Source organism: Canis lupus, chromosome 10, assembly GCF_011100685.1.
Source record: "Canis lupus familiaris isolate Mischka breed German Shepherd chromosome 10, alternate assembly UU_Cfam_GSD_1.0, whole genome shotgun sequence".
NCBI lineage: Eukaryota > Metazoa > Chordata > Mammalia > Carnivora > Canidae > Canis > Canis lupus.
This window is the reverse complement of record NC_049231.1, coordinates 67,057,072-67,080,198: the sequence shown is the minus strand read 5'-3', so window position 1 is coordinate 67,080,198 and position 23,127 is coordinate 67,057,072. Positions and strand designations below refer to the sequence as shown.

Genomic DNA, 23,127 nt, shown 5'->3' with positions numbered 1-23,127 from the left:
TCAAGAACCAAGGCCCGCACCGTCTCGTGGGGACCCCACCGTGATCTTGGAAGATTCTTACGTGGGGCGGGTACACTCCCAACAAGTGCACAGGGAGAGACTAATGACCACCAGAGGGAAACTACTACCAAGGGATCACAAGCAGCCTTACCGAAACCTCGTGGCTGGAGAGCAGAGGAGTCATTTAGAAATTAGTCGGCTGCACTGAATGTTCAAATTCTACTAAGCAGTTTGTTGTGGAGAAAAATCCCATGAACGGAAGAGACAATAAAGCTTTATTACACTAGGAATCTTAGTAAAAAAAAAAAAAAAAAAAAAGAATACTTATTTATGTTTCAATAATCTCTCCTTTCCCTCTGCCATTGTGTTCCGCTGGCATACAATTAATAAAAGTAAACCCTTATATTAAATGACTTTAATGACTGTATATACTTCTACTCCCGAAATACCTGTGAGCTGTAATTCAGAATTAAAATGTTTAAACAAACAAACACTCTCATCCAACTGGCACCACCGTATTTCCAAATATTTGTATGTAAATATTTCCAACCATACTCCTTATTTATTCTCTGAGAGCTTTCTGCTGAAATTCAGATTCTTTTCTATCGTTTCTACTGAGAAATGGCAGAAGAATCTGTAAATTATATGCCAATATACCTGAGGTTATAAAACCCCCTTTTTGTAAGACGGCCGGCCGGCTTCCCGATGTTTCTACCATACATCTGTAACTTTGTGTTCAGTGCTCCTCATTCCGCAAACAAATTAGGATAAAATAAACGCAAATGTGTCTTATATAAAACAACCTCAAACCGCAAATTTTCTAGGCAAAAAGAACAGCCCCTGTTAATGCACAAAACATTGTATCCTGAGCACGAGTTAAGACCTTGCAAGCAACTGGCCCCTAGCCACCAAGCATTTGCACTCAGAAATGGAGAAAAGTACTTAGCAGAGGATCCGCACAAACACTGTCACTGGAGGTTGAATCTGAAAGAGAATGTGTGGTGGCTCCCTGGGCTATCTCAGCCACACAACCGAGTGTCCGCTCTCCTCCTACATGGAGGAGATGAGAATAATCGTGACCCCCTCCTAATAAGAATTAAAAAGACATTTCCCTGAATCTGCACGATTGTAAGACGGTCTCTACAATAACACCTCCTTAGCAGCCGCCCCATCTCCCCTCCCCAAGTCAAACTCATGTTGTTGAAGGTTGCGCAGAGTACCAGGGAATATGGTATCATTTAATGCGCCTTTTATTTAAGGTTTCCTATTTTATTTTATTTTATTTTTTAAGACTTTATTTATTTATCCATGAGAAACACACACACACACACAGAGAGAGAGAGAGAGAGACAGGCAGAGGGAGAAGCAGGCTCCATGCAGGGAGCCTGATGCGGGAACTCGATCCCGGGACCCCGGGGTCACAACCTGAGCCAAAGGCAGATGCTCAACTGCTGAGCCCCTCAGGCGTCCCTAAGGTTTCCCATTTGGAATGCTCTACATTCATTCACATTAGCTGTCACAGTCACTCCATAGGATGGGTTCTCCATCCCCGAGTTACAGACGATGCCACTGAGGCTCAAGGAGCAGCAGCAGCAGGGCCTTATCCTCCCAGCTAAGCCTAGATTCAAACACCAGAGAGCTGGCTCTAAGTTACATATATTTTATTGAAACACTCCCTGCCTGGGAACGCGGTGTGGCTAAAAGTTACAATCAGCACGCTTAATTGCTCTTTCTCAAGTGTTCCGGAAATCTCTTCTACTTCTAAACTCTCAAATCAGAGAATCCACAGTTTTGATGTGAGAAGGAAAAAAAAAAACAAAAAACAAACACTCAGCCAAGGTGTACTCTTGTTTTCTTCCTACTACCTCATAGCGTTATACGTTGAACAAAAGAATCACGGAAATTTATATTTACCGCTGATCTCCACTATTAGCTAGAGGGTATTCTCTGATTTCCCTGTGTTTTCTTTTTTTTTTTTCAGAAGCACTTCCAGCTTTTTATATTTTCAACCAAATTGTGTTTTCAAAGTATCTGTCATTCTTCAAGGATTTTTGAATCCTTGAGCTCTCGCTCTCTCTCTCTCCCCTTCCTGCAGTATTTATCTTTGGTAAAATCCCCAGAAAGGCCTTTCTCAAGGCATTTTGATATTTCATTTACAATTCTGATTCTTAGAATGGCCAAGTTCTCTCTCTTTCGAGTCTCTTAACTGAGAGATCAACCAAGGTGGTTGTGGATTCAAGAAGCAGGAGCCCACGTTTTGCTGTTGGTTCACTTTTTAAGGGATTCCAGTTCATCAGAATGCCATTCTTCAGCCATATCCAAGGCTATTATTCTGAGGTTGTTCATACTATTTTAGCAGTTATCGAGTATGTAGAGTATTAGAAGTATACTACAAGTGAAGAAAAGCCTCATAATTGATTTCTTAATGTTTTATTCTCCTCTTTTTCTATTGGCACGTTCTTTACATGCCCTCAATAAATATTAAACACTCAAACAACTCACTATTAGGGTGGCAAGCAAACCTTCAGAATGTCGAAACAGAAGAGTGAAGAACAATGCACCTAATTGAAATGGCAGGGTAATTTGGAAAATAAAATTGAGTTGCTGCAAATTCCAAATTCCAGAATAAAAATGTTTATACTCGCTCAAATGCAGATTGTTACTGGCTTTGAATAATTATCAGAATAAAAAATACTTGAACACCAACAATACACTTGATATGCATAGAACAAGCGCAGTCTAGATGTCTCTATTATTCTCCGCAAGGAAGTGCAGGACACAATGAGTCTGAGATTTTTCTTGTTGATTCTGTTATTGCACACAGCTTACAAAATCCCCAAATGTGGCGAAACAATAGGCCAAGCCACCAAGTCCACAAGTAGTGTTAAAATTTCATGGACAAAATTCTTCAAAAAAATTGTAAACACGTCAAGGGACAAAGAAGCACACTGAAAGAAATGAAGGGGTTAATGTATCTGCTGCTCAGTATCTTTTTTTTTTGTCCTCAAACATATGAATTTATCACCAAGACCAATTCAGAATGTAAAACTCCTGATTCTCTTCAGCAGAAGCTAGAGCCAAGGAAACTCTGACAATTAAAATGAAAATGGAAAAATGCATTTGCATCTGGAATTATGACATGCAAACACGTAATGATGCTCTAAGAGATGATCCTTCTCTGCACACCGAGGGCAAGCAACCCTATTATCTACTTAGGGTTATGCCACTTTGGGTGGAGATACCACCTATATCTCTCAAAGATAAATTCCATATGCTCTGTACACTTATAGCATATTTCCCATAAATAATGGATACGATAGACTGTAAATAAATAATATGCTTATCTGAACTGTTCAAGAGTGAAGGGCAGGGTGGCTACTCATGAGACTGAGTCTCTTATGAATGAGCAATTTCAAATGAAAGTAATGTTCAGTGGGGGAATTATCACAAAGTTCTTACACTAACATATTCTGAAGCAGGGGTTTTAAAACAATTTCAGATCTGGCGGGAAATTTCAAGTCAATGTTTCAACTAAGCCCAAAATACCCAATTTAATTTTACCACTAACGTTTCTATCCTGATCGCGGCATCCTACCTATTTGCCGCAATTTTTAATTCTCTCCCTACACGACTGGTTTTCATGGTCAATAAAATAACTAGACTTAAAATGTCATGTATGAGTTTTTGTCTCATGAAACACAGTAGTTTTGTTTTGTTTTTTGTTTTTTGTTTTTTTCTTCCCTGTAAATAACTTGTAACATTGCAATGAATAGAAAGGAAGGCTGCTTAAAAAAAAAAAAAAAAAAAAAAAAAATCTCCCCACCCCCAAAGCCCACCTGCACTAGTTTGCTAGGATTTTACATTGTAAAAATTGTGAGTCCCCACCCTCAAAGAGTCTCCCTTTGAAGCCCCAGAGACACACGAACTATTTCCACTTCTTGTAAATGGTATAAGTAGGCCTTTAGAACGTCAGACATTGTACACCATTTAGTTGGAAATTAAGTTTTCAAATCGCTAAGGAATAGTCTCTGAATAACAGAAAACACTATAGGTCACAGTTAATTATAGCTTGTCTATCAAATTAAGTTAATGTTCGAGAACACATCCAAATAGTTATGGAGACATTAGGAGGAGTTTTATTGTCGGAGAAATTCTTATTCATTCAGCTTCTAATATTTTTTTAAGAAAGAGAGATAAGCCTTTCACAAGTTGGGATGGCATAAGAAAACTCTGGGTTTGCATCAAATTGCTCCCTTCATTGTCCCTTTTGATGACTGTGTCGATTTCATTATAAACTTCATTTTCCACAGTTTCATAATAGTCATAAACTCACTTCACTTGAAAGAGTTTCTATGGGACATAATGTGAATGCAAATGCAGAATAAAATGCAAATCGTGGAGGTCTGGGAACAAATATGGACTATCCGTTAAGAATACAGTCACTGAAAATAAACATTTAGGCCTTAAGAGGAAGAACACAAAAGGGCTGATATGAATCTTTATATCAAGTATTCAGAGCCCTAGGGAAGGCAAACAAGAACAACAGTTTTCAGTTTTTCTCCTAATTGTAAAGCACAGGCTGGGAGTATTTGATGACTTTGGTTCTCTACTCGTTCCTGTTCTAAAGTGAGTAACATTTTTCATCTTTGCAGGAAAATAAACCCACGTGTGGGTAATAGCCCACAAGGTGCTCAAATAGGGAAATGAGACCCAGCAAGCTAGTTCAAGTTCAAATCTCAGGCCTAGGCGATCTTACCAAACAGTGGGAAACAAGTGATTAGGAAGAAAGAACCAGAGCCCTCCTTTGCTAAATAATATCCACCAACCAAGATTTTTAAAAACTAATAATAAACAGGCAACCACGTGGTGTTGGTAAAGTATAAGGGAAAAAGCTAGAGAAATGAGAATTCATCAGTGACGATTAATCCCAAGTCATGTGTTGTCCGGGAATCATTCTAACATCGCTCAAAATGTTAATTACCTACCTACCACAATCTTCTAAATGAGTCAAAATAACGTATGTTGAAATCCATTGTAAAATGTAGGACTCTGTATCGTGTCAAAACGAAAAAAAAAAAAAGTAGCGAGACTAAAACTGTTGCTTAAGCTTGGTAAACTCATAAAAAGTCATGGCGATTTTCAGAGTACTACTTAGTAGACTTATTAATAGTAACAGCCCTTCCTTTCTGAGGTAAACTATGATTTCATTTAGGTTTTTTAAAGAACCGTGACGTTTCCCACATGAGATAAAGGTTCTTTATCTCATGATTATAAATCCTGTTGCTTGTAAATAGAGTCACGAAAAGTACCAACGGGAGAATCAATTATAGAAATGTGTTTTTGAGGATTATAAATAATATAGAATTTATTTTCACAATTTATTTATCCTCCATTGGTTTATGGCATACACAGTGGTGCATATGCCATGGAAAAGTCATAGCAGGATTATTTCATATCTTGAAGAGAGTTAATCACTTAGTTCAGGCTATAACTTGCATTTAACTGTATATACTCATGATGCCAAGGAACAATAGGTATATAATTCAATAAATGTAGAATTAAGCTTTTTTCCATCAGAGAATAAACTTTTAATGTATGCTGTAGACAATTTTAGGAATTCTTAACCAAGAAGTCCAGGAATATAAAACAAGCTCAGAAGATTTGCACTCTTGTGTTCTCCCTTAATAAGAATATATTTCTTAGATTAAGAAATGCTATTTTGGGTGGGGGGGAGTGTTCAGAGAGAGTCTAGTAAAGTGTTGCCAATTGCTTTAATTCTGCACACATGAATGCATTAAATTGATTGAAATTGGATTCTAGTGACAAATTTTTAAATGACTATATTCTTGCTTATTTCACACGGCATTCTTTGCACCATTTATTAAAATGTCAAATTTGCAAGTGTGGGAAATACAGCAATTTGCCCAACATAGGTATACTTCCTGAAGAGGTTGTTTAAGACTCGAAAAAGCTGTGGCAAATTCCTATACCCCTGAAATCATGGCATTTTCAATGAAGGATATTTTTACACTACGTACACACACACTTATCTGCTTGAATTTTCCCAAACTGATTTTACACATGCAAGGTTTATTCACAAATATTAAGGATAACAAAATATTCAAATTCTTACTGGATTCCAAAAGTCTAATTTTGGAATTAGTATTAAAATTCAAATTTGGAAGACTGTATTTTGTGTTCCAGACTCTAACTTTATTATATCCTGATGGGTCCTGCTGAGTAAGAACACCAAGCCCTACGTGATTTACAGCAGTGTTGTTTTACTTGGGATTTTGAAAACCTGTGAGTCTGACATCTGTACAACTATCAAATACAGAGTCACGTGTATTTTATTTTTATTTCTTTATCTGTAAAAGAATACTTTCTAGTCTTGATGTAATTTTTAAATACCGAATTAAATTTTTGCACTCAGGAGAAATGACCAAAAAAATTGTTTCGATTATAATATAAATGCAAGTAATACTTTGATACAAATATGACAGATATCATAATCTGAAAAAGGCCATGTAAAATGCTACAACTGCAAACATTTAAGACTGTGTAACAAAAATGAATGAGAATGGTATCAGTTTACTATCCTTCAACTATTTCCCTGACAGTGGAGTCAAATAATGTTGAATTATAGACCTTCTTACAGGAAGTCTTATTTTCTGTTCATTTTTTGATCATTTCCCTGCTAGTCTCTATAGGAATTTGGCAGCACGCCGACTTTCCTTTAAAAGTTTCTGTATACATACTTGGGTTGCGTTTGATGATTAAATGATCATTTATTAAAACTTAAGCATTTCACATTTGTTTGACATATTTACGTTTCATAAGAAAATATTGTTATTGCAATGGAAGGCATAACATCGCCAATACAAAAATACTTCATTTGAAGTCTTGTTGACAATATTTTCATTTATGACAAGTGTCTTAATAAAACTTGTTATGCGTTCTTCACAGTTTCTCCCCGTCTACCTGCGAGGGAAGGTAAGCTAGTTTTACTGCAGTAGGTCTCGTGGCAATATTTTAGCCCATCTGCTTGACCTTAATAAGCCTGTTTCTACTGTGGGGCCACAAATAGTCTTTGTTTTTAAGAATACGGAGGGTTGTTTTTTTTTTTTTTCCGCATAATTTTCCTTCCCTCACCCAGCAACAGCTGTGTTTTAAATCTTTCGGACCATGACAAACATTTTAACATTTAAACATGCAAGGGTTTGAAAATATAATGATTTAAAATGTGTTTATTTTCAAAGTTGGGCAATTACAGCATGATATCTGTTACTTTTTGGAAAGCAGTGCCCATATGTTAATCCATTTTTTCTTCCTTCTCCTACTCTTCTTCCTCTACTATGTAAGCTTCTCCATGTTTCCTAATAAAAGTCTCTAAGTTAGGACCGATAGCAACAGTGCACACAACCACTCCATATATTTCCAAATCATGAGCAATGGAGTCATTCTGGTGGGAGAGAGATTGCTATTTGAGTGACCTATTGCTGCAGAGCTAGTTAAATCACTGAACAATAGTTACTGTTACGGCTTTACTTCTACAAAGCAGCATTAGCATCATCCCTTCCCATTAACCATGGAACTTGCACTAGTGACTTCCACTTGAGAGACAGACAGACAGACAGACAGAGACGCGCCACCAAAAGGGAATAACTTTTCTACTATTAGCATTTAGATTTACAGACATTTAACAACGTAATTGATCACGCCCCATCTGCATATACCCCTCTCTTGCTTTTCCTAACATGTTCTTTAAGTGCCCCTATTAGGAATAAATACATCCCTACTCTGAAATTCACACACAGATAACACGCTAAAAGCCAATCAGATTAAGCGCACATTTACCTTGATGCACACTGAGTAATGTACGGAACCGTTGAACCACTGTATCATACACCTGAAACTAATATAACACTGTATGTTAACTATCCTGGAATTAAAAATTTCCAAAGCCAATCAGAAAGCAACAATAAAAACACACCTGGTAAACAACTAAGTTTTAATTCCAAGGATACTAAGCCATAAGGGCCTAGAATGAACGTCCCAATTAGCCAATGTAGTGACAAGCAGTCAACACCTTATTATTTAATCATTAAAGAGAATCTTGCCATAATTTCCCTTCACATATTTAAAAAAAAAAAAAAGAAAAGGAATTAAGAGTACAACACATGACCCATTACAACAATCAAAAAGTAAAGTCAGATGAATCTAAGACCCCCATCGATGTCAGGAGGTGGACTGAGAGTTTCCAAGACAAAGGCATTAATTGGGACCCTGTGAAGTATTTACAATTTAAATAAGATGTGTCCATGTGTAAGCATTTAGAAACAAACTACCTGACAAAGGGACCCTCTTCCTGTCTCTTGCTGTTTGTGGCCAGTTTTCTTATTGGATGAAAACAAATTGCCTGCATTTCTAGTATTAGTAAATATCCAATGGCCTCATCTATTTTTTTTCTGAAGCAGCAGATTCAATTCATCAAGGACGCTAGGCTGTCCCTTGCCCTCTCTCTCATCCCCGTTCCTTACCATGACACCTCCCCAAAAGAGAAAGCTTAAATCTCCCTTGCATGCATCCCTACCCCACTTTGCAGGGAGGGGGCGTTTTCAGTCAAGTCCAAGTTCAGTTTTCAGAATTTTTAACTCAAAAGATGCTTTAGAAACAACATCTAAGATAAAACAATCGCCACCAGGGTTTTCGTAGCCCACTTGGGAACCGAAGCTCACTGGCCCAAGGCTGCCCCGGATCCCCGAGGCCCCGGGCCTGGCGCTCTCCAGCCTGGGCCGCGCAGCCCCGGAGGCCGATCCTCCTCCCCTGGGAGTTTAGCAGCACTTGGCATTTAACCTGCCTGGCGTGCGTGGCTTTCTGGTTCCATCTCCTTGAGCCACATTACTCTCCCCAGATGTCAGGCACAAATCTGGATTAACATGCAACAGGGCGCCCTGTGCAGCCCGTCAGCCCTCGCCCAAGAGCTGTTAAATGCAGATTCAGCTGAGGACCCCCCGGAGAGCTGCTGTTGAATAAAAATTGTAATCCAAGGGGACCATTTCTTTTGCCTCCGCTGCTTGTGGGAAGCCCGAGCACAGGCCCAGCTAGTCCGTGCGCTCCCCCCAGCAGGCGTGCCCACCTCCTTGGCAGCCTAGGGGCCCCAAGACTCTTCACCCCTGTCTCCCCACTCTCCGGACCTGGTTCTTGGGGTGGAAAATGCTTAGATTCAAGGAGTGGCGAGCAGCATAGGGCCCTGGGGAGGAAGACTCCATTCCCCGCTCCTCCTGGGAGCGCGTCCTAAAGTCTAACGCCTGGGCGGCCAGGTCCTTGGCCTCCTAACCCCTCCTGATGCCCCCAGTACCATCCTGAGCCCCCCCAACAGGCGTCCCCGCTTCCCTCCCGCACTGACAGTCAGCCCAACCCTTGCCTCGACGCCTGGCACCCCTGCTCCTCTCCGCTCGGCTCCCGGGGTGCACCCAGCCCCAGCCCCAGCCCAGGCCCGGGTCCCCCCCACCCCAGGCCCTCGCTGTCCCCCGCTGTCCGGGGCATCACAAGCGTGCGGGCTGAGCTGGGAGCCAGGCGGTCGGGAGAGGGCGCCCGGGAGGGGACTCAGGCCTGGCTCCTCGGGGTCTGGGAGTGGAGGGGGACACCGAGGTAGGGGGATAAACGAGATTACGCCTTCTACTGGTGTCTTAATCTGATAAAAATTAAAAAAAAAAGAAAAAGAAAAAAAAAAAGAAAAGCAAGCATCACTACAAGGCCACATGGGTATCCGCCGACTTAGCCCTCCGGGAAACCGGCGGGTATCAAAGTCGTGGATCCTAGGTCCCAGCGCCGGTGGCAGCCTTCGCGCCCTCCCAGGATAAAAGTAAAATAAAATACACCGTGCCGCCAGCAGGCCCTAGAGACAGCGGGGTTAATGAGCTAACGAGGACCAGCGCTCGCACCACACCTGAAGCATCCAGTCCCGGAGCGCACCCTCTGCAGGGGTGCAAGCTGGCCGGGCCGCATTCGCAGACAGGTGGCCAGGCCGAGCTTTGGGGGGGGGGGGGTCCAGCGCCCCCCCAGGGACCTGCAAACTGGTGCCCAGCGGGAGGCCCTGGTTGCCCGGCCTCTCTGTGCTCCCCCACGCCTCTCCCAGAGCAGGGGACCCCTCTCTGGGTGTGGGGCTGGGTTCCCCGCACTCTGCGCTCTGCGCTCCCAGGTACAGAGAGAGGCCAGGTCCGCGGGCTCCTGGCTCCCAGGAATCGCGCCATCGGGAAGGACGACCTTGGGGTTGGGGCCCTCCCGACCGAGCCCCAGCGGGGCTGCAGGGGTCACGCGAGGCGCCCACGAGCCTGGGCCTACAGCGCCACGAGCTCGGCCGGAGCTGCGAAGCCCACCAGCTGGCCGTGGGGGCGGGCCGGGCACCTCTCCCTTGTTGGGGGCGGAGGAGGGCCGGATGCGAATTTCCATCCACGCAGCTGCCTACCAGCCTGCCCAGCTCAGAATAAGGTGGCCGAGCGACCAAAGTTTCCCCGCAGGAGCAGAGGGAAAACTCAACGGGCGTGATATCAGTTTTGTGTGTATGTGTGTGTGTCGCCCGCCCCCCTCCCCAAATAAAACCCATAGCTTTGGTCCTTTATCTTTGACTTTAATAAAATAATGATTCGTTGAGAAAATGGGGTATAAATCTTCATTTTGGAGGCAATTAAAGTGTTGATTTCATTCGTGCCCCTAAGCGATTCTTGTAATTTGCTCAAATAGCTTTATGTACCCAGCACTCCGGAGCTCTTAGAATCCCATTTTCTAGTTAGGCTTGTTGGATTACAATTTTTATTCAACAGCAGCTACCCGAGGGTTCCTCGGCGGAATCTGCATTGAACAGCTCCGGGGCGAGGGCTGGCGGGTGAGCCGGGCGGGAGGGAGGCCGGCAGCCCGCGGGGCCGGGGCCGGGCCGGGCCGGGCCGCCCGCAGCTTTCCCACCTCAGCCGGGCCGCACAGGGGCTGCGCCGACCGCCCGGCCCGTGCACCCGTCTACACTGCCGAAAGTTTGCAACTTGCCAAATCATAGCAAAGAACCAGCGCGCTGGTGTTTTTAAAGCTCAGCTCTGCCTGCCTCCCACCGCTCTGGGGGAAAGGAAGGATTCGGCCTCTGTCGCGGGATTACCGAGAGAAATCCAAGCTGGGAATTTATTTTAAGAGGGTGATGTTGAGACAAGAAAACTTTAGGATGACACCAAGACCCAGGAGCCGGGCCCTCCTGCGAGCCCTCCACAAGACAGCCGCCAGCCAACAGTGATCAGGGCAGGGCTTGCAAAGGAAAACTCTGCCGGCCTGGCTGTCTTCTGGCTTAACAAAGGCAGGCTGATCTCTCCCCCCAAGACGGAACTCACGTGCCGAGTCAGAAAGAGAAACAACCCTAGGCCTTCGCTAGTGTAGGGAGAGGCCAGAGAGACCCGCAACCCAAGTCTCTATTCGCCTTGCAGCAATTCGCTGCGGAGAGCTGTCCTGAGCCCGGTTCATCTCACCCGCTCCTCAGGTTTTCACTTTCATTGCATTTTTGCAACTTCTCTGGGCCAATCCAGAGACGCAGCGACAGGGGAGGGAGAGAGAGAGAGAGAGACAGAAAGGGAGAGAGAGAGAGAGAGAGAGAGAGAGAGAGAGAGAGAGAGAAAGGGAGGGAGGGAGGGAGGGAGAGAGAGAGACTGGGAGCAAACAGCGGTGTCAGGGTGAGAGAGGGAGAGAAATCCCCCCAGCAACTCCAAATAAAAGTCGTCCCCACTTAGCAACGCAGCGGAAGAAGGGCCTGGAGGGAGGACCAGAGAGGAGGGGGCGAAGCGAGCAAAGGCAGTTGAGAGCCAAGGCGGCGCGAGGTCCCCCACCGCCACACCAAGGGAGTCGCCGGGGTGCCCCTGACGCTGACACTTCCAAAAGCTGCCAACCCAGAGGGCCCAGTGCACGTACCAGCTGGAGGATGAGTGGCAAGGAGGAGGAGAAACGTCCATATTTGTCTGTTTTTATAACCTCGGCCTGGTCTTATTTTTTCTATTAAGTACAATAAAATGGGCGAGCTTGCAGCGAGCACTGCACAAAGCAATGTTCAGTGAGGTCTAGAAGCGTTCGGCCGAGGAAAACTGACAAGACAGGCTAATGAACCGTATAGACAGGGAGAAAATAGCCAGCATTTGCTAGATTTCAAACCCTCGCTGTCTCTCTTAGACCACCTATCTTGGGTTTATTCCTAATAAAATAAGAAATAAGCAGACCCTACACTTTTCTTTTCTTCGAAATAGAAGGGGGAAAAAATGCTCCAGAACAAAGCCCTACAATCAGAGGCGGTCACTGGCAGTTAACACTCCCATTATTATAGAGGGTAAATAAAATAAAGACAAAAATTAAAAGCGACAAGAAACAGGTCAAGTTTGCAGGCAAAGCTTTTACAAGCTCATCTCTCCAGGTCGAATCCCAGAGCCAGCCTTAATGAAGCAATAATAGCCACATTATTCAAAAATTTTCATTTCGATGGAAATGTATCTAAAAGGGACTTAATCATATGCAAATAATAAAAGGAGGTGGTAGTGACCCAGCAAGCAATATGCATACAGATTTTTTTTTTTTTCCTAGGGACGTTGAAATTGAAAAGCGCATACCTGGTCGGTTAGATTTGCTGATCTTGTTATATCTTCACTGTCTGATTTTGATCCTCCTTCTCTATCGTCTATCACCAAATCGATAGGCATTTTCCCTTTCAAACAGCTAATATACCGGTGGCAGAAATTGTCACATAATTCGTGTACCTACATTATGACAGAAATAAAAAAATGGAAATATAATCAGGAGTGCATAAATGACATTGACAAGTGCAAACCACCCCCCTTGTGAGATCCAAACTTCCAAATAGGGAAACACAGAGCAATTGTCCTCCAGAGACCCCCAGACGCATCCAGAATTAGGAATAACTTTCTTTTCTTGCAAAATAGAGATATCCCAGAAAATTGACAGTGACAAGATGATTCACAGGCTACAACATATTCAACACCCGTGTTAAATTCATCTGCTCCCAGGGCTGTGGCCATTAGAGAGGTGACCCGCGTGGGTGACATTTAAGGTAAACTATTTAATTTCATCCACTTACTTTATCATAAGTTCTTTTCCAATGAGTCTAAGGGAAAATGTGAATATAGATGTATGCCTATAATTCACGTTTTCCCAGTACTGTGGTGGCACAGAATATCTGTCTGACAGCCCAGGTCCCTATAATATTTGTAATTAGGGATTCTACACACAAGAAGCATATTTTAGGATAGTTTTAAAAAAAATAGGAGAAAATCAACTTGCCGGTACTCATGATATGAAAAACACCTACAGCCACAAAAGAAAAAAAAAAAGGATCAAACTGTATTAAAAAAAAATAAAAGGAAAAAAGAATGCTTCAAAATATTTAGGTGTAAGTGGAGCGGTCTCTTACAGGCCTAGGGCATCCCTGACATGCAAAAACTCACAAGAAACCCCAGTGTGCTTGCAATTTAATGTTAGTTTGAATTACAATGCATTAAGTTTTTATTGCTGAGATTTATAGAACAGCTAGCAAAATCATGTTAGCCCACACCCTTTCTTGAGTGTGAAGGTGGGGTGTGTGCAGGATTCACAGATTCGAGAAATTGACACAACTATCAACTCTGCTTTGTCTCTGCAAAAGGTTTAATGTGCCTCCCCCACCACCTCCTCCAGACTCCCTGCCCACTCCTCCTCCCTCCGCCTCTCCTCTGTGTCTGACCTGCCGCTGCTCTCAGACTGTCTTCCAGAAACTCACTAAAACTAAACAAAACTCCCCCACCCACCCACCCACCCACCCAGAGGTAGCAAAGAAAAGGGGGAAGAGGAAGAGAAGAGATCACAAAGGTATAACCTGTGAAGCAGACTCACAACAGCATTCTAAACATCAAGAGAGATGCCTAGAATTGTAACTATTTATACAAAGCCAGCAAAGTATTAAGAATGAATGCAAGGCTAGGGCATTTGAGATGCCGGTTTTAGTGGCTGAAATTGTAATTAAACTGCAAAGAGAAATGGACGCTAAGATTGGCCTTGACACTAATTACCAGAAAGAAAGACATTTATGCAAATGTCTCAGAAGCCTGAACTTCAGCCATTCAGAACCCTGCCCCCCCCACCCCACCCTACCCCACCCCCCTCAAGTTTGGGGGGTGAGGAGAAAGCCACAGGAAAAGAGGCTAGAGGAATTACCTTCTCTAATTCCAACAGATGAAACCTTAATACTTGTATGGCTTGAATCATCTGCAAAGATACAAAAAGAATGAGCACCCTATTCCTAGTTTGCAGAAAATTGGCTGTCACAGCTCTAGCATCTCCAGCCTACACTGCACACACACACACACACACACACACACGCACACACACACACACCAGTTAAATAGAGTTATTTTGATTTATGGCAATAACACTAAAACTTAATAGCAGCGACTGGGTACCATCTAGAGGTTTATATTTCTTTAGGAGAAAAAAATAGCTAAAACAACAACAGAGCATCTAAGTGGGGATCATAAACACTCTCCTCCCCCATGGCTCTTCCCCCCTTCTCAGCCCCACTGCCCCCCACCCCACCTGAAAGGACCACATCCCTGGCCTGGGGGTTTCCAGGTAAGCAGTGCACGGAAAATATTCCAAATACTGCCCCCCTGCCCTCCCCGCCCCTAAGTGTGGCTTTTCACGCGGCTGCAAACTTTCTGCTGCGGTTCTGCACACCTTTAGGGTGCACGGGTGGTTTTGGGGGGCTCTTGGCCGGTGGCCGCCCTTGGGGCACGACTCTGAGGGCTGGGAAGTCCGCAAAGTTTAAGCACACACGCTGACAGGCCCGGAGATAAATCCCCGCGCTGATTAGAGCCGCGCTGCCCGGCTGTCATAAAAAACAAAAGCTCGCGTTTCCCCCCAGCGCCGGCTCGCCCGGCCCCTCTCGGGATGAATTTATTTATTTCCCGGGGATCCTGTCCCGGGGCCACTTGTCCAGGCCCGAAACGTGTGCAGCCACCTCACAGCTACGGGAAGACCCGTCTAGAGACCTGGGTGGAGGGGGGGGTGCTCTTGCAGCAAAGCTGGGGTGCTTGGGGGAGGGGGGAGCAGGGATGGGGGAGCTGGGGACTGAGGGGTCCGCTCTTACCAAGTTATCCAGTTCTGGATTAGAAGAAAATAGAGGTTTTTCTGCGCGAATCTAAATGCAAGGGAGAAGGAGTAGAGGAGAGGGGAGGAGAGGGCAGGGGAGGGCAGGGTGGGGGGGGGTAAAAGAAAGAACATTTGAAATCTGGTCGCCTTCCTAGTTTCTTGCCTCATTACACTGTCGGGCGGCGCAGGGGTGGGGGTGGAGGGGGGCAAGATGTCACCTCCGGGGAGGGAGGACGGGGACCGGGTGACACCGAGTCCACAGGCGGCCAGCGTGAATCAAAGAGGCCCAAACCGAGCCCAGAGCCCCGGGTCGCCTCTCCCAGCAGCTCGGCTCCGGAGGCCGCTGCCCTGCTCGCCCAGGCCCCTGGCTGCGCCCTCCACCCCCATCTCCACCCTGGGGGCGCGGGGTCCGTGATTTAATTTTGGGGAGGGGGGCGAGCTTCCTGCAAGAGGGTGGGCAGCTGAGCTGGGGAGGCTGGTGTGGCGGGGGAGGCCTGGACCGGGCCGTGCGCTCCCACCTGGGGGGATGCCCCAGGGCAGGGCTTGGGGTGGGGGTGCTTGGGGTGGCCTGCGTGCTGGCCACTTTGGAAGAGGTGCAGCAGGGGTTGGGGGGGTGGAGGGAGGGGAGGGAGGGAGTTGCCCCCGGGTCCCTTGGCTCCCTACTTCCTGAGCGAGCGTCTTGCTGACCTGTTTGGCGAACACGGCTATGTCTTCATTGAACGACTCGGACGAGCAGACGTCCCCGCCCGCCACCCCCGGCTCGCGGGGGGTACAAGTAGCTAATTCACATTTCTCGAAAATCAGTGCTAAGAGAGGGAAGAGGGGGTGTCTGCAAGAGAAGACAACAGTCGCAAACAACACAATGGTTAGTCCCCGGGTGGGGGAGACGGGCGCCCCAGGGCGGCGGCCGGAGGGGCAGGAGGCCGGGGACCCCCCCGCCCTGTCCCCTGCGCTCGGCCTGCCCCAGCGCCCGCAGGTGGCTGCTCACCTCCCCTTCCTCCTGGGGCGCCCCAGTCGCAGGCCCTGAGCCACGGACAGTATCCGAGGGGCGGTGCAGCAGCTCTGGCCGGAGAAATTGGTAACATTTGCTGAGGATAAAACCCCAGCGGCTCCAGCAGCCATTTTGAGGGAAGTTTCCCACCCGGACCGGCCGGGCCCTGGGGGGCAGCAGGGCGCCTGGCTCCGAGGGGCCTGGCCCAGCCCGGGCTCGGGCAGCTCGGTGGCGGGCGCTCAGCTGACTTGGGGAGAGGACCTCGAGGGCGCCAGCAGCCACTGTCAGGGGGCTGCACTGACCGATCAGACCCCTGGGCCCCGGGAGGCCAGGAGGGCTCCTCCTCAGCTCCCTGCACGCTCCCCTCCCTGGGCCAGGGGCCCCCACGACCACCCCCCTCCGCCCCAAACAAAGTTCCTCCGAATGTCCCCACGGTAAAGCCTTTCATTCCTGTCTGCGGGATGGCAAAGCAGCTAGCCTTGCGAGGGGCCTAGATGTCGCTTATCTCAACCCATTAAAAAAAAAAAGAAGAAGAAAGAAAGAAAGAAAAGAAAAAAAAATGCTGCTTCTAATGCTCAAGGAGGTGTCTCAAGTCTTTTATTAGCTCTCACAGCCCAGCCGGGAATTTAACGGTTTGGGGTCCTTTTCAAAGCGTCCCCAAATGTTCTGTCCCGGAGCCTAAACCATTTGCAGTCAACGCTGCTGCTGCTGCTGCTGCTGCGGAGAGAACGCTGGGATTTAAACAAGCCCATCGCACAAGGAAGGGACCGACCGGGAGATAAAGCAGGAAGGTTTTTCGGCCGGGGAGGGTCAGTGTTGCCTGATTTTTTTTTTTTTTTCAGAAGAAGAAATAAATAGAAATAAAAGTGGCTGCAAAGTAAAACGAGGTCCCCAAATTCACGAGCACACGGCAGGCACAAGCGACTTTCCGCGGATTTTACCAGCCCTGGGTCTAACCGACTGGCCTGGGAGAGCACGGGGGGAAGCACAGTCTGAAAACAACACTGGCCCCGGATAGCCCCGCACCTACTCCCAAATCCTGCAGGTTTCGCCTTTGAACACAAAGTGCTAAAAACCCGGCCAGAAGTTTCTTCACGTCTCAAACGATTCAGAGCGAGCTCTCTCCTCGCCCGCGGTGGTCAAACTCCCTAAATGCAAAGCCTGTTCCCCCTTGCCTGACCTGCAACTGTCCTCCCCTGATTTTATTGTGCGGCGGCAGAGCCAGCATACGGTTGCTGAGTAAACTTAGCAAGTCAGAACAATCAGTGGCTTAAAAGATTTTCCCTTAAACTAAAAGTTTCGTTCCAACACAAAGGCGCCTACATTTAGAAATCCCCAACGCTCTCCCAGCGAAGTCGAGCAAGCGAGGGCGCCAGCCCGCTGAGCTGCAGAGCCCGGGTCTGAGAGGGGACGAGGGACCTCTGGCAACTTCTCCTGCAGGGGCGACCCCTCGGCCGGCCCGGCCTGGGCTCCGCCGGGGGCTGGGCGGGCGCCGAGCGTGTGTGGAGATGGGGGACATCCCGGGTGGCAGGCCGCCTCCCCAAATTCTCCATGCAATGCAAATGAAAAGTTACCAAATGGTGTGCCTCCAGCCCACGGAGCCCCGGCTTCCCTCCTACCAAAGGCACAGGGGGAGAGAGAGAGAGAGAGAGAGAGAGAGAGAGAGAGAGAGGAAACATCGCGTCTCTACTACTTAACCTGATGCCCGGTGTACCTACCCATAAATGGCATCTTTATCTCTCTTTAAAGCGTCATTGACGGAGGAACCCATGCTGGGGGCCATGGCGTTGGTGTGAGCTGTGTGCGGGTACTGATGCGAGTGCAGAGGAGGCCCGTGGTTCAGGTGGTGGACCGGCTGCATGGACCTGGCCGCATGCGGGTCCCCATACATCGTGGAGGGGATGCCCACTCCATCCATGCCCCCGTAATGGGGCAGATCGTCGTACTGCATGACAAACAGGAGAAAACAAGGTTTGAAGGCCAGGCGGGCAACTGGGGAGACGGCAGGGCACCGAGCTTATATAATGTCAGTCCAGCTGGATCCTTCAACCCGGAATTCAGTGGCCTTGCATCTCTAAAGTTGAGATTTCTTGTCTGGAAAAATGATTTCTAAAGTAAAAATTCTAGGATTCCCTCTGAGACTCGGCCGGGATGAACGGTCTTGCCCTAACTTGTGTCCCTATCAACCAGTTCAGAAATTCAGGATCCTCTGGCAAGGAAGGAAGGAAGAAAGAAGGAAAGAAAGGGAGGCATTCTCCCGGAGGGCGGAAGGTAAAACGTGCATGTCTCTAGAGGAGGAAATTCAAAATCACAATAATAAAACGTGCCAGGACAGTGCAGCAAACCCGCCTAGTTTCACAGCCCCTTCCCATCAGGGGGAATTTAAAAAAAAAAAAAAAAAGTTACGATGGGAACAGCTAAGCTAAGCACATGAATTCAGACAGGCTTCTCATTTTATTTCTCTGCCAGCGTGGGGTTAGGCAGTCCTGCAAGACACTGCATTTCCTTTGCTTTCCAAGACAAACTCTGCTAAATTATACAAAACTAACTGGCCCCCTTTATAAGTGAAACTCAGAGAAAGGTAGCTCTTTCACGTTCATTAGAGCTGAATTTAGAATTGGGCAATTCCCCCTCAATGTGAAAGAAAATCTATATAGCTGGAACAGTTAGTTGTCCTATTTTTCTCTACTCCTATGAACTTTTCCCCCAGACTAGAAGTCAATGAGGCAAATGTAACTCATCAGGTGTAAAGTAAATTCAAAAGCAAACGCACACACAACCCCCATCTTCTTTCCCCCCCCCCGGAAAAACTACTTTCATATTGACTGTCATTATTTTTGTGTGCAAAATTCAGCTACTTAGAATCTTCTCATTGCTCCAATTCCGGGCAAGTTCTTTTCCCAAGATTTGGAGGCGCCGAGAGTGAAATGATTTTCAAAGAAAAGAGGAATTGCCACTTTCATCTCCTTAAAGCCAGAGGTGTGAAAATAGTTTGGAAGAACGCTGACATTTGCCTGAACCAAAGCAGTAAAGAAAAATGTGTCAGCCTAGTAACTTTCTTTTGCAAACAGGGCTTTGAGGGCCAGGACACAAATTATGCAGGGAAGGCTTTTTGTAGACCCCCCTTTCTTTTAAGAGACTACCTCGGTTGGGTTGTCATTGTCTCACTTTACTCTCACTACATTTCCATTCAAATAGGAATATTGGGGAAATTAGTATTGCATTTTTAAAGTGAGTAGCTCTGTGCTTAGTATCCAATTAGTGCAGGGCTTTTGTAACAAAAACTTTCAAAGTATTACCTTCTATAAAAATCCATGCACATTAAAATCATTTTTCAGAGATGAATGTTTTCCGACCCCAAAAGCCATCGTACTATGGCAAAGTCATTTGCTTAAAAAAGCTAAATGCTTCTAGTCATATTAAGAGATGAGCACAATCAATAACAAATCAGAAGTTTCTAGCTGCTTAATTTACTTTAAAAATAGCCTTAAACTTCTGCTCCCTGAACATTCACGTTACAGCACTAGGTATCTAGTGCGTTTTGTTTTTGCTTTTTAAACAGAATGACTGCCCGAGCTTGCATTTCTATTTATATAGCTGCTGGTTAGGAATCTATAGAAAACTTGATTACTTGAATTAATTACATGTAACATACATAAGTCTACAAACGCACTGAATAAATTCTCTCGCTTTAGGCCACGGCTTTAGGAGCCTCATTCAAAAAGACAGAGAGAGAGAGAGAGAGAGAGAGAGAATAAAAAGAAACTTTTTAGCAGTGTCTTTCAGCCACGTTTCAATTTAATCTCACATTTGAGTTCCACAATTGTTGTTTAATACGTACCCTTTGCGCCATCGGCCTCCCTGGCTCCCTTCCTACTTCAACTTCTAATATATCCTCTTTAAGGCCAGTGTGAAAAGAAACAAATAAGCAAACTCCCCCGGAAAAAAACAAAAAACAAAAAACAAAAAACAAAAACAAAAAACAAAAAACAAAAAAGAGAGAGAGAGAGGACAAAAAAAAAAAATCTTTTTTTTTTTTTTTTTTTAAAAAAGCACGACGGAAAAAAAAAAATCCCTTCACGTCTCCAGCAACGTGAGAGCTACTTGGTCCCCGATCTTCGGTCTACGGGACCTGAAGCAAAGCGCCCGAGTCACTGTGCATAAAAGCGCTCCGTTTCCAAGACAGCAGCAGCAGCAGCAGCAGCAGCAGCAGCAGCGGGGGCAAAAAAAAAAAAAAAAAAAAAAAAAAAGAAGAAAAAAAAAAGAAAAAAAAAAAAGGCAGATCTTCTCTTCCACCCCCCCCCCAAAAAAAATCAGTTTAAAAAAAAAAAAAAAAAAGAGAGCGCCCCTTAGACCCAACTACCAAATCTCATGGCTTTCTGCCACTCCGGCTGTCAATCACAGGCGAGGTTGTCAACGTGGTGAATGAATGATCATCCGCTCTGTCTTCTTCTGGTCGGAACACCTCAAATGTGAATATTCAAATGCACAAAGCCCTAGCGCTCGCTTCCCTCGGATCGGTCCTAATTCCTAATCAGTTTCTCTCTTCTCTCGCTCGCTCTTTCTCTTTCCCCTCTCTCTCTCTCCCTCTTTGCAACTGCTGCACTGGAGGGAGATTAGAGGAGGAGGGTTAAAAAAAAAAAAAAATTGTCTGTCTGAGTTTGTCTTAAAGGAGCCACGATCGATGCTGCCCGCTTGCAGTCCCCGTGCGTGTGTAAAGTGTGTGTTGCACAGGCGGAGAGGTGGATTCCGACCCGAATGCTAGAACCCGGAAGTAGTGGTGGCCATAACAGGTCGCGTCTTACACAATGCATTGGGCTGCAGCAAGTCGGCGGCTCGGCAGGGGTGGGAGCGCCGGGCGGGCTCCGGCCGCGCCGCCCAGGCGCACGGGCGCTCCCTGCAGCCGCGCGCCCCGGGCGCGAACCCCCACGCGCCCCGGGCACACGCGCACACGCGCACACGCGCACACGCGCGGGCAGGGCCGCCCCCCCCCGCCCCCGGGGCGCGGGCTTTATTCCCCACGTTCCTTGCAATCTCCCCCTCCCTCTCTCCCTCCCTCCCTCCTCTCTCCCCTCCACCCCTACTCGGGACTCTCCTCCACTACCCCCCACCCCACTCTCTCGAAATAAATTGGGGATCCGCGCAGGGGGGGGGGTGGAGCGCGCAGGGGGGGGGGGTGGGCAGCCGCGGGAGTTTTTTTGCAACAGAGCTCTCGGCGCGCGGACTTCATGACTTTCCTGCAAATTACTGGGGGTCCGCTGCTGGTGGGGTGTTGCTTTTTGTTTTTTGTTTTTGTTTGTTGTTGTTTTTGTTTTTGGAGGTGGTGGTGGGGGGGGGGGAATGTGTGAGCTCAACGCAAGGGTGCGTTCTCGGAACTGACCACCCCACGTAGAAGGAGGCAAACGGGGAAACAGAGAGGGAGGGAGGGAAGGATGAGAGCAGGAGTCCCGAGATCGCGGGGCGGAGGGGGGAGGCTGGGGCTTCCTGCGGATCCCAGCCTAGAGCTGCCGCTGTCAGGGGTGCACCCCCCCACCCCACCCCAGGCCCCCGGGAAAGGAAATGCTTGCGTTTTCTCACTTTGGGGTCTGGACCTCCTCCTCCTCCTCCTCCTCCTCCTCCCGCTCCCCGGCCTCCGGCCCCCCGGGCCCCCGGCGTCCTGCGCGAAGTGGGAGAGGAAGGGAGGGAAACAATGAGCCGAGCGCGGGGACGGTGCCCCCAGCGCCTGTTTACAAACACCGAGCTATTGGGCGTCTCGCCGGAGAGCGAAGCCCGCCGCGGGGCTCGGGGCAGCCCCCCGACCTGGCGGGTGCGGCCCCGGGCCGGGGACCCCCCCGCCCGCACCCCCACCCCGGGACGGGGCTCCCCGACCCGCTGCGGGCGAGGCCGCCGTGCGCCCGGGGCGCGGCGGGGTCGGGTTCGGCCGCGTCGCCTTTGTCTTCTCGGGCCTGGAGGGACCCCGCGCCCCGGGCCCTGTGCGCCGCGACGCCCTGCGCTCCCCTCCCCGCACCCCTACACCCCTCCGCCTCCCTGCACCGTCCCGGCTCCGGGAAAACTCTCGGTGCCAACGACAGACAAAAAAAAAAAAAAAAAAAAAAAGGACCGAGAGAGAGAAATTCACTTCGGGAGCTGAGATTGCAGACAAAAACCTGTCCCTACCCACGCCTCGGAGGCTCCGACCGGCCCCCTGATTTTTCAACTTTCTCCCCTTAAACGCCTGCCCTCTGGCTTCCCGACGACTCCCCCTCTTGGCTTGCCCTTTATTATCACATTTACTGGTGTTATTTTCGTTTTTGCTCGTCTGCCCGCCGGGCTCCGAGACGCCGCGAGGGCTCGGCCGCAGCGGCCCGACCCGCGGGGCTGGAAACCTCACATCCTCCAGCCAGGCTCGCAGCTAGCTCTGCTCCCAGCAGGATCTTTTTTTTTTTTTTTTTTTTTTTCCCTGCCTCCAGCTGAAGCCTCGCAGAAAACTCCCCCTGCGGTCGACTGGAAAATGAGCTCACCCAAATCTCGGTAGGCAGCCGCGGAGGAGGGCCCGGCCAATCAGGAGGCGCCCCCGCCAGGGCGGCCGCGCATTGGCTGCGGGGAAAATCAATTATCAAATAATCGATCAGCAGGGAGCTTCGATCTGCCGGGAATGCAAAACTGCCGGTCCCGATTCCCGCCCTGGTGGTGGCCAAAAGGCTGACTCCCCCCCCACCCCCCCCCCCCCCACCACCCCACCCCAAAGCAGCCGGCCCCTCGCTCCCGTCGCCCCCACCCCCATCCCACTCCGCCCGGCCGCGGACCGAGAGCCCTCATCCTAAAAGGAGGGGGGCGGGTAGCTGGGAGGAAGAGTTTTGAGAGAGGTGAGGGGTGCTCCTGTCCTCCGCAGGGGTTGTTTGGAAAAGATCAGGAGCTCCCAAAGGTGCGGAGGCTAACTCCTTAACGTGCAAACTAAAGGGCAGATCGCATCCGTCCGAGAGGTAGGGCTCAAG

General features: G+C 47.8%; 1 protein-coding gene across 7 annotated transcripts in view; it reads right to left on the bottom strand.

The window, feature by feature from the left end:
• The window catches only part of MEIS1 (Meis homeobox 1), a 165,498-nt gene extending 144,564 nt beyond the window's left edge, over positions 1 to 20,934 (bottom strand). For 3 of the 7 annotated variants that reach the window (XM_038551464.1, XM_038551463.1, XM_038551462.1), the window contains exons 1-6: positions 19,995 to 20,933; positions 17,872 to 18,098; positions 15,850 to 15,991; positions 15,161 to 15,211; positions 14,230 to 14,280; positions 12,633 to 12,779 (exon numbers count right to left, since the gene is read on the bottom strand). In XM_038551464.1, the coding sequence (XP_038407392.1) occupies positions 12,633 to 12,779; positions 14,230 to 14,280; positions 15,161 to 15,211; positions 15,850 to 15,991; positions 17,872 to 18,098; positions 19,995 to 20,006 (630 nt within the window). In that variant the 5' untranslated portion in view covers positions 20,007 to 20,933. Of the gene's footprint in view, positions 1 to 12,632; positions 12,780 to 14,229; positions 14,281 to 15,160; positions 15,212 to 15,849; positions 15,992 to 16,150; positions 16,300 to 17,727; positions 17,818 to 17,871; positions 18,099 to 19,994 lie in introns of those variants that run through there. The other 4 variants (XM_038551459.1, XM_038551461.1, XM_038551465.1 and 1 more) reach the window with 4 other exon arrangements.
• Between the last annotated feature and the right edge of the window lie 2,193 nt (positions 20,935 to 23,127).